Source organism: Sinohyriopsis cumingii, chromosome 16, assembly GCF_028554795.1.
Source record: "Sinohyriopsis cumingii isolate HCF-2022 chromosome 16, ASM2855479v2, whole genome shotgun sequence".
Classification (NCBI taxonomy): domain Eukaryota; kingdom Metazoa; phylum Mollusca; class Bivalvia; order Unionida; family Unionidae; genus Sinohyriopsis; species Sinohyriopsis cumingii.
In genome coordinates, this window is record NC_142976.1 from 36,688,496 (window position 1) to 36,704,032 (window position 15,537).

General features: G+C 35.0%; 1 protein-coding gene across 1 annotated transcript in view; it reads left to right on the forward strand.

Moving 5' to 3' along the window:
* The window catches only part of LOC149780213 (LIM/homeobox protein Lhx9-like), a 40,743-nt gene extending 25,415 nt beyond the window's left edge, over positions 1-15,328 (forward strand). The window contains exons 4-5 of the mRNA XM_089936353.1: positions 3,335-3,549; positions 14,448-15,328. Coding sequence (XP_089792479.1) covers positions 3,335-3,549; positions 14,448-14,741 — 509 coding nt within the window. The 3' untranslated portion in view covers positions 14,742-15,328. The remainder of the gene's footprint in view (positions 1-3,334; positions 3,550-14,447) is intronic.
* The last annotated feature ends 209 nt before the right edge of the window (positions 15,329-15,537 follow it).

A 15,537-nucleotide genomic window follows, 5' to 3' on the forward strand; every position in this document is an offset into this window, starting at 1 on the left:
CAAATATTATCTACAAATAAAAGGAGCTTTCTCAATATTGTACCATTAAAGACCACCGACGACGCCGAGGCGAGAGAACTGTTTGCTCTTCGCATAAAAGGAAACCAAATATTTTTGACAACTACTTCAGTTGAACACATTTGGATGTCTGATATTGACACCATAACTTAAATGAGGGTGTAGGCATTTGGAAAGAATGGTATGTGAACTATATTTAAAGTTTGCATTCTTGTCCAAAATACTAAAAAGAATGAATTGCATGTAGCCTAAAACAATCCAGTCTTTGATCAACAACGTTTTTCAAATAGCCGCATCTTTTATTTGCAGCTGATAAATTATTCAACGTACTTTTTGTTATGTTTTTGTCTAATATGACGGTCTATCCATCCATATATCCATCCATCCATCTATCTACTATCTATCTATCTATATCTATCTATCTATCTATCTATCTATCTATCTATCTATCTATCTATCTATCTACCTACCTATCTATCTATCTACCTATCTATCTATCTATCCACCTATCTATCTACCTATCTATCTATCTATCTATCTATCTACCTACCTATCTATCTATTAGTGCTAGTGACATATTACACTCATTTTATCCTCCTCCCTGCCTTTTATTACGAATATTTGGTAATTTCCTATTGGTTTGATTTTGTGCGATTGACTTCATCGTTTTCTTGCGTTTTAGTAGATATTGTCTGATGTCATGGCCAACTTCACATGCTGTACTTTATAACCATATTTTTTTTTACTTTAAACCAAAACAGATTAATCTCATACTGTAACTATTCAATACTTTCACGAAAAAGGACATGTTGTACTATAGCTAAGTTTATGCACCTACCTAACTATGAGGCTCAGAGACTATCATGGAAGGGTAATCAAAATTGACATTTTAAAAAAAATATTTAGATCAACGTTTCAATTCAATGTGTTGTGGGGGGGGGGGGGAGCAGCTGTAATTGCAGTGCCGATCTTAGTAACCAATTCAGTACCAGCGACGACGATTTAATGAAATGGTAAAGCTTCCACTTGAAAAGTATTGGAATGGTTGAACTTCCACTTGAAAATCACTGTAATGGTTGAACTTCCACTTGAAAATGACAGTGCTCCTGATTTAGTAGTTTGGAGGTGATTTTGTATCCAACTTTGCTATAAAGCAAGTGAACCAATAATATGCACAGTACACCTTACAGAAATTATCATGCTTCGGTGAGTAAACGAGAAAGACCACGCGTGTTTTCGACGTGATGAAAATTTTACATGCCAGTGCGAGATATCCATTTACTTCTCCGCTCTTATGTGACGTTATTAGCAACAGCAACGAAAGAGGTTCACCGAAACTCTGTCAATGTTGACGATGAGACAAAATGGCATTGCCTGTACAGGCCATTTTACATCCGGGGACAGCCTTGCTTGGAGCAGTCAGCTGAAATAATATTTACATTAAAATCTGACGAAATAAAAAATAATAATTTTGCATTATCAATAACAATGCTCAAAATTATGGTAGAAGTGTTTACATTTTGTATACTGTTCGTTAGTTTCTGAGAATTCCTCAGAAAAATAGGCGAAAACAAAACATGGCATATATATATATATATATATATATATATATATATATATATATATATATATACATACATATATACATATATATATATATATATATATATATATATATATATATATATATATATATATATATATATATATATATATATATATATATATATATATATATATATATATATATATATATGGGTCCTTGCAAAACTGAAACTGTGCTGGCAAGTGTTCAAAATTGAAGCGAGAGGGTTCCCGGGGAGCGATTGGTGAGATTCGTTCATTTCCAATTTACGATGTGCGGGGTTGTTAGAATTCATCCGAGTGAAAATGGAAACATGATTTTACTGGAGTTATAACGTATAATTTATGTTTATAGTTCAATGGCAGATGTACAAAATAATTATGGATATCACTACATAGTTCTAAATATACGGTTAATGCGTTACTGAACTTATATTGAAGAATATTCGCATAGGTTCATTGTCTTGGCAGGCCGACAAGCTTTAATACATCAACACAGATATGTTTTCAATACATATTCAGTAACCCCATAGGTATGAGATATTAAAGAACGTGTACTCACTGTTCCCTTTTTACTACCTACTTATTATTAGTTTAAATTTCCTGATTCCCTTAGCAAGTGCGATTTTTATTGGCAACCATGATTATTATTCCAAGATAAAGGTTATACAATATAATATTAGAGTACATGAATAAAGATTTCAATAAATCCCGCCTTTTCCCATTTTATTATTTATTATTATTATTATTATTATTATTATTATTGCACAGAAAAACTTTTTTCCATTATGTCTACTGTAGAGTACGTGAGTGTATATATCAATAAATCCCTTATTTCCCAACATTATTATAATTATTATTATTATTATTATTATTATTATTATTATTATTATTATTTCAAAGAAGAACTTTATTTTCCTTTAGGTCTACCGTAGAGTACACGAGTGTAGATTTCAACAAATCTCCCCGTTGCTAATTATTATTATTATTACTATTATTATTATTATTACTTTACAGAAGAACGTTATTTTCCATAAGGTCTACTGGCCTTTGAGCATTAGTGCAGAAACGTGTCATATATTTCACTTCCGGATTAGCATTACTGCCTCATTACTGTCTGCGTACTGTCACCGAAATGCACACACACAACCATATAATAATGCTCATATTCAAATAATACATAATACATGTGAATTTAACTCTTGTATCACCACCAAAATTGAGAGGAAACATGCTCTAAATATTGACAGGGACAACATTCTTGGGTACTGAACCGGAAATGACAATTGTGACCCGAGTCCATTTACCAATAGTGAAGAATGATTGCTTGACCTAGACACTGAGAAGAGACATTGCCAGTTTTACTAAACAAAACGATGCTATACCTGTGATAGATATTCACTCACTATCGACTGACTTCAATAATTTGCGTTTGTCTGATGTAACTTGCTGTAAATGTAAATTGACCGTGATTAATCAACAACACGCGAAGGTAACCGTGTTTGAATCATGCTTTCAACTCTACGTGCACCAAGCACTTACAAATATTGGGAAAAATAGTATCCCAAATGAGTATGATGTCGGAAACTGTTACCTAGATAAAAACGCTCATTGTTCTGGTCGCAAGTATGACCAAGATCTGCAGGCGAAAATGAGAATCGGTTGTGAAATCGGTAAGAAATATATTTTCCAATAATAATAATAATAATAATAATACTTTTTTATTATTCAGGTTTTATGACAGACGACCAGATGGCTCAGTGTAACATGCTCTCCCAGGAAGGGTATCTTACGGCTTCTCAGGCTCGCCAAAAGCGCGTGCGGACATCCTTCAAGCACCATCAGTTACGGACGATGAAGTCCTACTTTACTCTGAACCATAACCCTGACGCCAAGGATCTCAAGCAACTTGCACAGAAAACGGGGCTTTCTAAGAGAGTTTTGCAGGTAGGACGGACACAAATTCTGATGCTGTACATGAGATGTAAATGATGAGAGAGAGAGAGAGAGAGAGAGAGAGAGAGTTCAATTGACATGACCTTTCGGATTTTAGAAGAACGATTCTTACATTAATTAGCATATTTTTAATCAGAAAAGACAAATGATCATGAAAGTTGGACTATAACTGTCCAAGTTCAAACGAACTGAAACGTAAGTCTTATACCATACTGTATAACCCATACTAAGTTTCTTCGAGTATTCCACGGGGTGATGAGGTATTGAATGGAAATGCCATGTTATAGAACCATGCAACGTTTCTTTTGAGTATTGCACGGGGTGATGACGTACTGTATGGAAATACAATACTGTAGAACCAGAGAACGTTTCTTTTGAGTAATGCACGGGGTGATGAGGTACTGAATGGAAATGCCATGCTGTAAAACCATACAACGTTTCTTTAAGTATTGGAAGGAGTTACGGCAGTGCTGTCCAACCTTTTTGACGCTATGGGCCACTGAAAAAGGTTTTTCTTGAAGCCGAGGCCCCAGCAGGAAACTGAAAAGCAACGACTATGTAGCTGCGCTAGCTCTGGCTGGCCATTTAAAATCAGCCCGCGGGCCGCGGGTTGGACAGCACTGGGTTATGGGGTACTGAATGGAAATACCATACTGTAGAACCATACAACGTTTCTTTAAGTATTGGAAGGGGTGATGAGGTACTGAATGGAATTTCAATAATGTAGAACCACGCAACGTATATTTGAGTATTGGACGGGATGATGAGGTAATGAATGGAAATACCATACTGTAGAACCATACAAAGTTTCTATGAGTATTGGAACGAGTTATGGTGTACTGATTTGAAATGCCATACTGTATAACCATACAAAGTTTATTTGAGTATTGGAACGAGTAATGGGGTACTGATAGGAAAAATACCATACTCTTTCAGCATTTAAGGGAGATATGGGGAACTGACTTGAAATGCAACACTATAATCATACAAAGTTTATTTGAGTACAGGAAGGAATGATGGAGCACTAATAGAAAATTACATTTTTACAACACTGGAAGGAGTTCAGGTTCCGATTTTAAATATATTATTGTATAACCATACAAAGTTTCTCTGAGTATTGGAGCGAATGATGGGGTACTGATTTTAAATATATTATTGTATAACCATACAAAGTTTCTCTGAGTATTGGAACGAGTGATGGGGTACTGATATGAAATACATTATTGCATAACCATACAAAGTTTCTCTGAGAACTGGAGCGAATGATGGGGTACTGATTTGAAATACATTATTGCATAACCATGCAAAGTTTCTCTGAGTATTGGAGCGAATGATGGGGTACTGATTTGAAATACATTATTGCATAACCATACAAAGTTCTTTGAGCATTGGAAGAAGTGATGGAATACTGATTTTTGTTAAATACAATATTGTATAATCACACAACGTGTTTTTGAGTATTGGAATGAGTGATGGAGTACTGATTTGAAATACAAGTCTTTGAGTGTTGGAATGAGTGATTGGGTATTGATTTGAAATGCCATGCTGTATAAGCATACTCAGATTATTTGAATATTGAATACTGGAAGGAGTGATTGATTAATGTATGGAAGTATACATAAATGCAGCTGTAGAGTTCTCAGAAAAACTGTTATTAAAATAACGAAAGTGATACTTTTCAAGATAATATTTTTGTTGCAACGATTTTCAAACAATGCTGATAAAATCTAAGCACGCGTGAGTCTCACAAACAGCAGGACTAATTAGTTCATTTTCTGCGGTGTTGTTTGCAAAAGTGTATTTTCTTAATGCTGTACATTTTCGCTAGCTAAGAGCTGCCGATCCTTGGTGGCGACATAGTGCAAGCGAAATAATTGTATGATGGAATTAAAAGAAAACATGCCCCCAATTTTAAGATGAAATTGTATCAAAATAGTCTGCACAAAATAAAATTGTTTTTTTTTTTCAAGATATTTGAGGAATTCTTTTTCCGGTATGTGTACAGAATTAAATGAGGTTTATTTCCGTTTATTTAAGCGCTATGATGCAGAGAAGTTTCCAGAGGTTTCCATAGGCTAAAAATAATTTTCAGTTTTATTTTACATGATACGTTATTGATATAGATTTCATGAACGTAAATGTAAATGCTTATTTCTCAATGTTTTGGGCATTCATCGTGTAAAAGTATTAACAATGTTCACATCCGTAATGGGTAAAATATGGTAGCAAAACGCGTAAGAACCTAAAGCTACACATGATCTCTAACGATCCTCTTGAAAGCGGAATGAAATTAAAAACAGAAGCAGAATTGTACCAAAGAGTGGACATGAGCAAATTGTTTATATATACAAAACACAGAGATGAATCACTGAGCGTCTCACGGCAATACACAGTATGTTGTTACGTGTTTATGCTCTTACAAAACGTAACAAGAAAAAAGTGAAGACAACAAGATTTGCAAAATTTAACAAAAAAATTATTTCTCTAGAAAAGCAGGGTAAAATGAAAAAAGAACTTACGGTTCTACGAATGAAATCCCAAAACAATCCATTGTTTGTCACGTACTGCAAGTATGGCCTCGATTTCACTTTTGAATCTTACTCTGAGAAAAAATAAAAAATAAATAAAAGAAACTTGTTTACTACAACTCTCATTGATTTCTGAATCAAGGTCAGGAACTAGGTCAGCATTAGATGCAATGTGTCTATAAAGTTGTTTACGTCACAAAAATATTTTTAAAAAATCAGCCAGAACTGGACTCTATTCTTATAAATAAAGTTACATTACAATAGCAAGTACTGGAATAAAAAAATAAAACTAACAAACAAACAATTAAATTAAATCAAATGCAAATGTAAATTAAATCGAATATAAATTAAATCAAATAGACATAACATTTACCCCATAAAGAAGAAGAAAGATTTTTTATAATAAAGCTTTCTTTTTAAAATACATTCATTATATACAAGCTTTTTTTTAAAAATAACATAAGAAGAACACTTACGAATTATACAAAGTGTACATAAATAATAGTTCTATACACGGGAAAGCGCATCTGTTATTAAATTACCTTTTCCATTAATGTGCCTGATGTCAATATTATATTGATGTGACAACAAACTCCAAATTAGAAGTCTATGATTTTTATTTTTCATTTTGCCGATGAAAGTAAGGGGGTTGTGATCACTAAAGACAATAATCGAAGAAGGACTGAAAATGTAAACTTTATAATGTTGTAATGACAATATCAAAGCCAAGTATTCGTTCTCGACTGTTGAATAATTTCTTTGGTGCTTATTTTATTTCTTAGAAAGAATAACACACTGGATGATCAACACCATTTTCTGTCTTCTTGAATTAATATTGCTCCAACCCCAACATCACTTGTATTAACAGATAGTTTGTATAATTGACTGAAATTTGGAGTTTAAGAACTGGTGCACTTTCAAACATGGTTTTTCACTTATCAAAAGCCTCCTGACATTTTTCAGTCCAAAGAAACTTGTTTTTCTTGCTGTGCTCAATAAATTTGTCAAAGGTTCAGCAATAATGGAAAAACTGGAACAAAATTTCCGATAGTATCCAGCCATACCTAAAAATCGCATCAGTTGCTTTTTTACTGAGAGGCACAGGGGAATCAGAGATAGCCTTGACCTTAGCATCTATATGTTTAACTTGTCCATGTCCCACGATATGTCCTAGAAATGTTACACGGCAGAACTCACATTTGGACAAATTAACTGTCAAACTTGCATCAGCGAGTCGGTCAAAGAATTTCCGAATTCTTGCTAAATGTTCTTTACAGGTGTCGTTGTAGATGATGACATCATCGATGTAAGCATCACAATTATCTAGACCAGAGGTAATCATATTCATTAGACGTTGAAACGTACTTGGCGATCCTTTCATCCCAAACGGCATCACTTTATATTGATAAAGTCCATCTGGAGTCACGAATGCCGAAATTTCATTTGCTCATTGCGTCAGTGGAATTTGGCAAAATCCTTTCAGAAGGTCAAATTTGGTGACATACTTGGCATTTCCGATTTTATGAATGCAGTCATCGATTCTTGGTAACGGAAATCAATCTGTTCTAGTAACAATGTTCACCTTCCTATAATCAGTGCACATATGGAAGTTTATCTGGTTCCGGGACAAGTAAACATAGTGAATTCCAATCACTTTTGCTGGGCTCTATGAAATCATTTTCCAGCGAGTACTGACTTTCTTTATTTAAGTATTCCTGTTTGAGAGGGTTTACCCTCTATGGATGTTGTTTCACAGGTGTGGAATGTACAATTTCAACGTCATGGAAAATTTTGTTTGTTCTTGAAGGAATATCTGGAAATAAGTGCTCATATTCAAATAATAACTGTTTAAGTTCATTTCTTTCTTGTTGTTGCAAAGTGAAAGTTTCTTGTCCAGATTATCCATAATTTCTAAATTCTGAAGATTTGTCATTCCAAAATCAGTAGAGTCCGATGGTATTCCTTCACTTAAATCTTCACTGAGTGGGACTAAATTAATTGCATGATTAACCTTGCTATCTCTCTCAATATACTCCTACTCCTTTCATTTATTTAGATCCCAGGAGTACTATTATTATAATTTAACTCATTCATTTTCTTCTTAACTTTATAAGGGCCGTAATACCTAAACTGAAGAAAACTTGGAAGAATGAGCAAGAGAGACAGACCTATATTGCCAGACTCAAAATTTCTCTCCATTGCAGTTCTGTCGAACAGTAATTTCACTTTTGACTTAAATTGCTGAATGCCAGATTCGAGCATAATAGCTGGAAAATTCCAGACATAAAATTTTACCCTTGATCAGACTGGACAGATTTGGGAAGGCCAAATTGAGTATATATAAAAACTTTATTAAAGCTTTTACTGTTGTTTTAGATTTAATATTCCTAAAAGGAATTGCCTCTGGGAACCTTGTTGACGCTCACATTATGGTCAACAAGTATTGATTACCTGACTTAGTTTTAGGTAAGGGACCAACACAATCTACCATTTTTCTGCTAAATGGTTCGTCAATGCAAGAATAGGTTGCAGATGAGCCTTAGGTATCTTCTGATTGGGTTTTCCTACCATTTGACAAGTATGACAAGATCTGCAGTATTTACAAACATCACTTTTGATTATTTCTGGCCACTAGAAGTGATTCAAGATCGTGTGATAAGTCTTATTAATCCCTAAATGACCAGCCAAAGGAGTTTCATGGGCCAGACTGAGTATTTCCTGTCTGTAAGATTTTGGAACTACAATTTGACAGTTCACTGACCACTCGTCACCAGCAGGTACCTCAGGAGGTCTCCATTGTCTCGTAGGAATTCCATTATTAATGAAATAACAGGTACTTCAGTGGCTTCAATTTCACTAATGGCCCTTTGAAACAAACAGGTGATGTCAGGATCACTTTTCTGTTCGACGACAAGTGATTGTCGTTTATCACCCTGGCTTGAATAAAGAGAATGAGTACTTAAAAGAAGATCACTGTGATCAACACCTTCTGATTGATCCAAACAAGGAGTGAAAGGAACCGCATCAAAAGCCTGACCAATGCACGTGTCAGCTAAGGGAATACTTTCCTGATTAACATCATTCTCAAAGCTTTCTTTGCCATAGCTCTAGTAGCTGCACAAACTGGGTATAAATCAGGGAATTCTTTTTCAATAGAATCGGCTTTCTGATCCAAACAAGGCTTGTCAGTTACAAGTGGTTTAACCACAACCTTATCTCCAGCTAGGAGACTAAGTCCGATGACAACTTTACACAATGGAGAGGAACATTAACAAAGCCGCACTCTACTCCCTGAATAAGAACACTCTCACTAGAAGAAGACTTCTAAAAAAAAAAAGACAACGTACCTGATAATAACAGACTCAGAGAAGCTCATGTATCCCTTCAAATTTTAATTGGGATGGGATTAACCAAATCACCATAGAGTGATGTAGAACTCTTCCACATGAGTGGTTCATAATTCTCCATAATGAAATCAGACAATACATGACTGTGACATTGAGCTCTTAGAAATAAGAGCATTTGGAATAGGTCTCTCTTGATTCTAAAGCTTATTTTTCCGTTTGTAGCAATCCGAAATAACGTGTCCTTTTTTCTTGCAATAGGTACACGTAGGAAGAGACACGAATTTTTGAACAAGCTTATCAGAAGCTTGATTTTTAAAAGTTGTGCCAGATTGAGATTTATACGGGCTTGTATAAGGCTGAAATACTTTTCTGCCTGAAGACTGGTGAGTGGAAGACGTATTTATAAAAGAAGCTTTATGAGCGAAGGAATACTCGTCAGCAGCACGAGCAGCAGTTTCCAAGGTTTCAACCTTATGCTCATCAAGATAAGTTTTTTTATGTTAGTATGGACACAGTTCTTGAACTCTTCAAGTAATACAAGTTGTCTAAGACTTTCATAATCTTTATCAACTTTCTTGGCTAAGCACCATCTGTCAAATAACTTATCTTTTTCTCTTGCAAATTCGACATGAGTTTGTCCATCTTCGTTTTCATGGTTCCTGAATTTGTGCCGATAAGCCTACAGGGATGCATATATATCTCGGGGTTTGCCAAAAAGAGCATACTGTAATAATTGAGTCCAATGCTCCCTTGGTCATTTCAAATTTTCAGCAACCTTTTCAAAATAAGAAAAATATTTGTCTACATCTTTTTCTCTAAAAGGAAGCCCTAACCTGATATTTTTAGTAACATCAAAACTTGAATTTGTATGTAAAGTGGGAACGTGAATTTCACTTGCCAGTTCTATTTCTCTTATTCTAAATTAATATTCCCTCTATTCCTATTACTATTTGCATTTGCATCTCTCTCTCTCTCTCTCTCTCTCTCTCTCTCTCTCTCTCGGGGGGCCCCGAGTGGCCGAGTGGTCTAAAGCGCTCTCCGTTATGGATCACTGCCATCTCACCTCTGTCTGCGTAGGTTCGAGTCTCGGATTCAGCCAATGTGAGTATGTGAGAAAGCTTGCCAGTAGCTTCTCGGGGGTCGGTGGTTCATACTGGGGTTTTCCCGGGTTCTTCCTCCACCATTAATACTGGCCGCCATGTATAGCCTATCGTGTGCTGAAAAATGGCGTTAAACCCTACAACAACAACAACTACAACAACAACAACTACAACAACAACTCTCTCTCTCTCTCTCTAATTGTAACTGCAACTGCATTTGTTTCTCTCTCCTGTTACTTCATTTGTTCTTTTTGTAACTACATTTGTCTCTCTCTCCTCTTTCTCCGCTTGTAACAGCGTATGTTTCTCTTCTTTCTGTAACTGCATTTGTTTTTCTTCTTTCTGTAACTGCATTGTTTTTCTTCTTTATCTTTCTGAAGTTCCAGCTGCCTTAACTCTAATTCCCTCTTGTATTTTAATTTTAATTCCTTTCATGTCAGAGTCTAATACACACTTACTGATCGAAACCAAAGCACTTTTAGCCAAAACATTCGTTTCTACCAAATACTTGACCAAGATATTGTTTATTTCTTGCTTCGTTAAGGAAGCTTTTGCCTCAGAAAGATCATATTTTCTGGCAAGTTGAATCAATTCATCTTTTTTTTCAAAGTCTCATTGTTCCTAGGTATGATTTTAAAGAAATATTTCCACTTTTGGTGATATTGTAAAAAAGCTTGTTGATTTCACTAAAGATTTCTAAAATGTAAAATAATACTTAGGATTTTAACAATTTCAAGAACTAGGGGAATTTAAATTTAAAAAAACAATGTTTTCTGAAATATTTTAGCCAAAATTCATATATCCCGAGGACGAGCGCCCAGTTTTCTTAGTTACGTGTTTAGGCTTTTACAAAACGTAACAAAAAAGTGAAGACAGCAAGCTTTTTAAAATTTAACAAATAATTTATTTCCTTAGAAAAACAAGGTATAAATGAGAAAAACTACTTACGGTTCTCGAATAAAATCCAAAAATAATCCAAGAATTAAAAAATAGAAGTCCAAGTAATAAAAAGTCCTAATGAAACTGAGTTCTAATCCCGATGAAATCCAAAATTGAAGGTGATGACGTATGTTGTGGTCAGCTTCGTACCCGTAAGTCAACAGTTCTTTGTTATATCACAGAAAATAATATTCCAGTGTTTGAATTCTGTGTAAATTTCGATAACTGTCCATGTCCAAGAATTAATTTAGAGCACAATTATTCCCAGGGAAAATAATCTCTTGGAATCCAAAGTAATTTGAAGAAAAATAAAATATTTAGCCCCAAAACGGGTCACAACATAAACCACTTTAACTTCTCAAGTGTTATTTTAAGAATAACTATTATTTCTCAAAAACATTAATCATAAATCTAGCTGCAACGCAAAACAGATGCCCGAATTTGGATCAATCCTCTGGAAAAACCAGAGTTTTTAACAATTGCTACATGGTTTTTTTTTTTGTTGTCACTTATTCCAAGTATGGCCTCGATTTAACTTTATGAATCTTACTCTGAGAAAGAATAAAAAAAATAAAAAAGCTTCTTTACAACAACTCCCACTGATTTCTGAATCAAGGTCAGGATCTAGGTTAGCATTAAATACAATGTCTCTGTAAAGTTGTTTACATCAAACATTTAAAAAAAAATACCAGTCAGAACTGAATTCTATTCCAGTAAATAAAATTAAATTACATTACAATAGCAAGTAATGGAATATAAAAAACTAACAAACAAACAATTAGATTAAATCAGATATAAATTAAATCAAATATACATAACAATGTATTTAGTAAAATACGTACAGATGACCCACTGGGATCCTTATGACAACTTCCCTGACCCATATATAGAAAAGACAAATGCAAAGTAAACGCCAAGCTGGATTTTTACATTTGTCAGTGAGCCATTGGACATATTGTATCGTCTTATGTCACCAAAGCCGCAACGCGCCTCGATACATAAGGAAGGCAGACCAATAATATCGCTGACAAAGGTCGAGCATGATGTGATTTATATATGTTTGTCGGACATTCATGCCTAATGTCTGTCATCTATCAGACTGACAGCATCTTTTCTGACATTCATGCCTAATATCTGTCATCCATCAGACTGACAACATTTTGTCGAACATTCATGCCTACTATCTGTCATCTATCAGACTGACATCTTTTCGGACAATCATGCCTAATGTCTGTCATCTGTCAGACTGACATTATCTTTTCGGACATTCGTGCCTAATGTATATCATCTATCAGATTGACATCATCTTGTCGTAAATTCATACCTAATATCTGTCATCTATCAGACTGATAGCATCTTGTCATACATTCATGCCTAATGTCTGTCATATATCAGACTGACATCATCTTGTCAGACATTCATACCTAATATACGTCATCTATCAGACTGATAGCATCTTGTCAGACATTCATACCTAATGTCTGTCATCTGTCAGACTGATAGCATATTGTCGGACATTCATGCCTAATGTGTGTCATCTATCAGACTGACATCATCTTGTCGGACATTCATACCTAATATTTGTCATCTATCAGACTGATAGCATCTTGTCGGATATTCATGCCTAATATGTGTCATCTATCAGACTGACGTTTTTTTGTCGGACATTCATGCCCAATGTCTGTCATATTGTCATATATCACACTGACAGCATCTTTTTGGACATTCATACCTCATATATCCAATCTATCAGACTCACAGCATCTTGTCAGACATTCATGCCTAATGTATGTCATCTATCAGACTGCCATGATATTTGATATACAAATTCAACTTCTCATAACGTAAACAGTTTTCAAAAAAATTCATGAAATTGTTGTACTACACTGAAACATTAACGCGAATTTACACGGGTTATGTGGCAATATAAAATACTTAGGTTCGATATGCAGCACGTGATATCCTAAGATTTTATATGCAGTACGTCATATCCTTAGTTTTTATATACAGTACGTGATATCCTAATGTTTTGTATACAGTACGTGATATCCTTAGGTTTTATATACATCACGTGATATCCTACCCGTAGGTGTAGTTATCTCTGCTTGGACTGCATATCTATTTCTATTACGCACTAGTTCATTGATGGTTGTCTAACTCAGCACAAACGGCTATTTCTTCACAAATGCATATTTTGAACGATAATTTACTTAAAATATGTTTTTGAGGGAAGAGGGCATCATACAAATATTCAAAATGCAAAAAGATCCTTACAACTCTTTTAGAAAATAAGTAAACATATTTATAACGTCCTTTTAGGCAATTGAACGTTTATGGCAACGCGTGCCGCTTCTATGTACCTGGTGAGGTAGTGTTTGAATTTCGTGCAGATTCAACGATGTATATTACGTATAGTCATTCATTAGGCAGGATCATAGCATGAAAAATAAAATGCTTCATTTACGCGATTAAGAGATGTTTCCGTTTTGAAGACAACGAATAACCTTTTCGTAATACTGTTGCATCCATAATTTATTAGAACCACTAGGAAACTGTAATAAAAGAGTTCCAATAATTGATGCCCAATACCATGTTGTCTGACAATAAAATATGAGTGAAGTCGAAGTCAAAATCACGCTTTAATATCAAGAAGGCAGAAAAGAAGAAAATAGCGACCGACAACAAACCAAAAGCATTCTGATTTTCAAAACGTGTATTGGTTAATCGTACTATTTATCTTTTAAGATGCAATTATTGAGGCCCTGCACAAAATACATATTGCAAAAATAAAAAAACAAAAGTGGCATCTGTAATAATTGGTCATAGATCTGCTGAACGTTGCACAATGAGGAAACATTTTGAGGAATCCTGGACGGTTAAATATATATGTATAATGATGTTATACCACTGGATGGTTGCTGACGTAGCGATGATCAAAGGTAATTACTTAATATTGTGACATTTCTCCATTTCAGGTTTGGTTTCAGAACGCAAGGGCAAAGCACAGACGCCAGGTTATGAAGCACGATGGGGAAAAATCAGAGTCAGGCGCGGACGCACAGACAGAGGGTGTCACACGCCTGGACGGAGAAAAATCAAACGATTCCAAAACATTCGTTGACATCAGTAACAACAGTTCATCGGAACATTCTAACATGAGCTCTACGCCCTCGTTATCGGACATTCAAAACGGTATGGCGGAATACGAGCCCGGCACAGGAACTCGGATTTCTGATCTCTTCTCGAGCACGTTGAATTCCCTCAACTGAATTAAGGTTAAAAGGCCCACCTGAGTGTTTCTCGGAGATTTCACAACCAATACATTAAACTGATCATGAAACAGATATGATTATTTTATATAGATAATTTCTCTCCCGCACTACCGCCGACATACGGAACATCTCTGCTTCTTCTGTGTCGTTTTACAGAGTGATCTAAAAGCAACTGTTGAGTAATTAAAACCCTGTCATCAGTACCAGCAGACGAGATTCAAAGCGAGTCTGTCCGATCAAGGTCAGGGAATCAGACTAAACATCGTGAAAAATGGAACCTTCGAATAGCTTGAAGAACATTACTAGACAATAGCGCTGTTCATCCAGTGGCCCTGGCAAATCATGTATCAACGCAATCCATCGTTTAAACGCAGTTATTGCCATATAGAAAATCCACACAAGACATAGATCGGAAACAGGTTGTTCACCTTACCGGTTGCTCTCTATTACAGAATCATACGTAAACCTTTGTGTCATGAATGTGCAATTGTTGTAATAGCCATTGCTTGTGGTCATTTTTGTGATGTTATGGTTGTCGTCTTTTCGATGATCGTACGATAATAAACGTAAATAATAATCTACAATATCTGATTTGCGTTAGTTTGTACAAGTGCCATATTTTAATGAATATATGCAATATTCTCTAAGGTAGAGCTTCTAAAAAGAGGAAGAAATAGACCGAGTAATTACGCGCTTATCTTCTGGAAACCGGTCTGCTGTCAGCGAGCAAAATAAATAATACTGCACATAATATTTAAAACATGGCCATTTCCGTATCTAAATATTCGATATC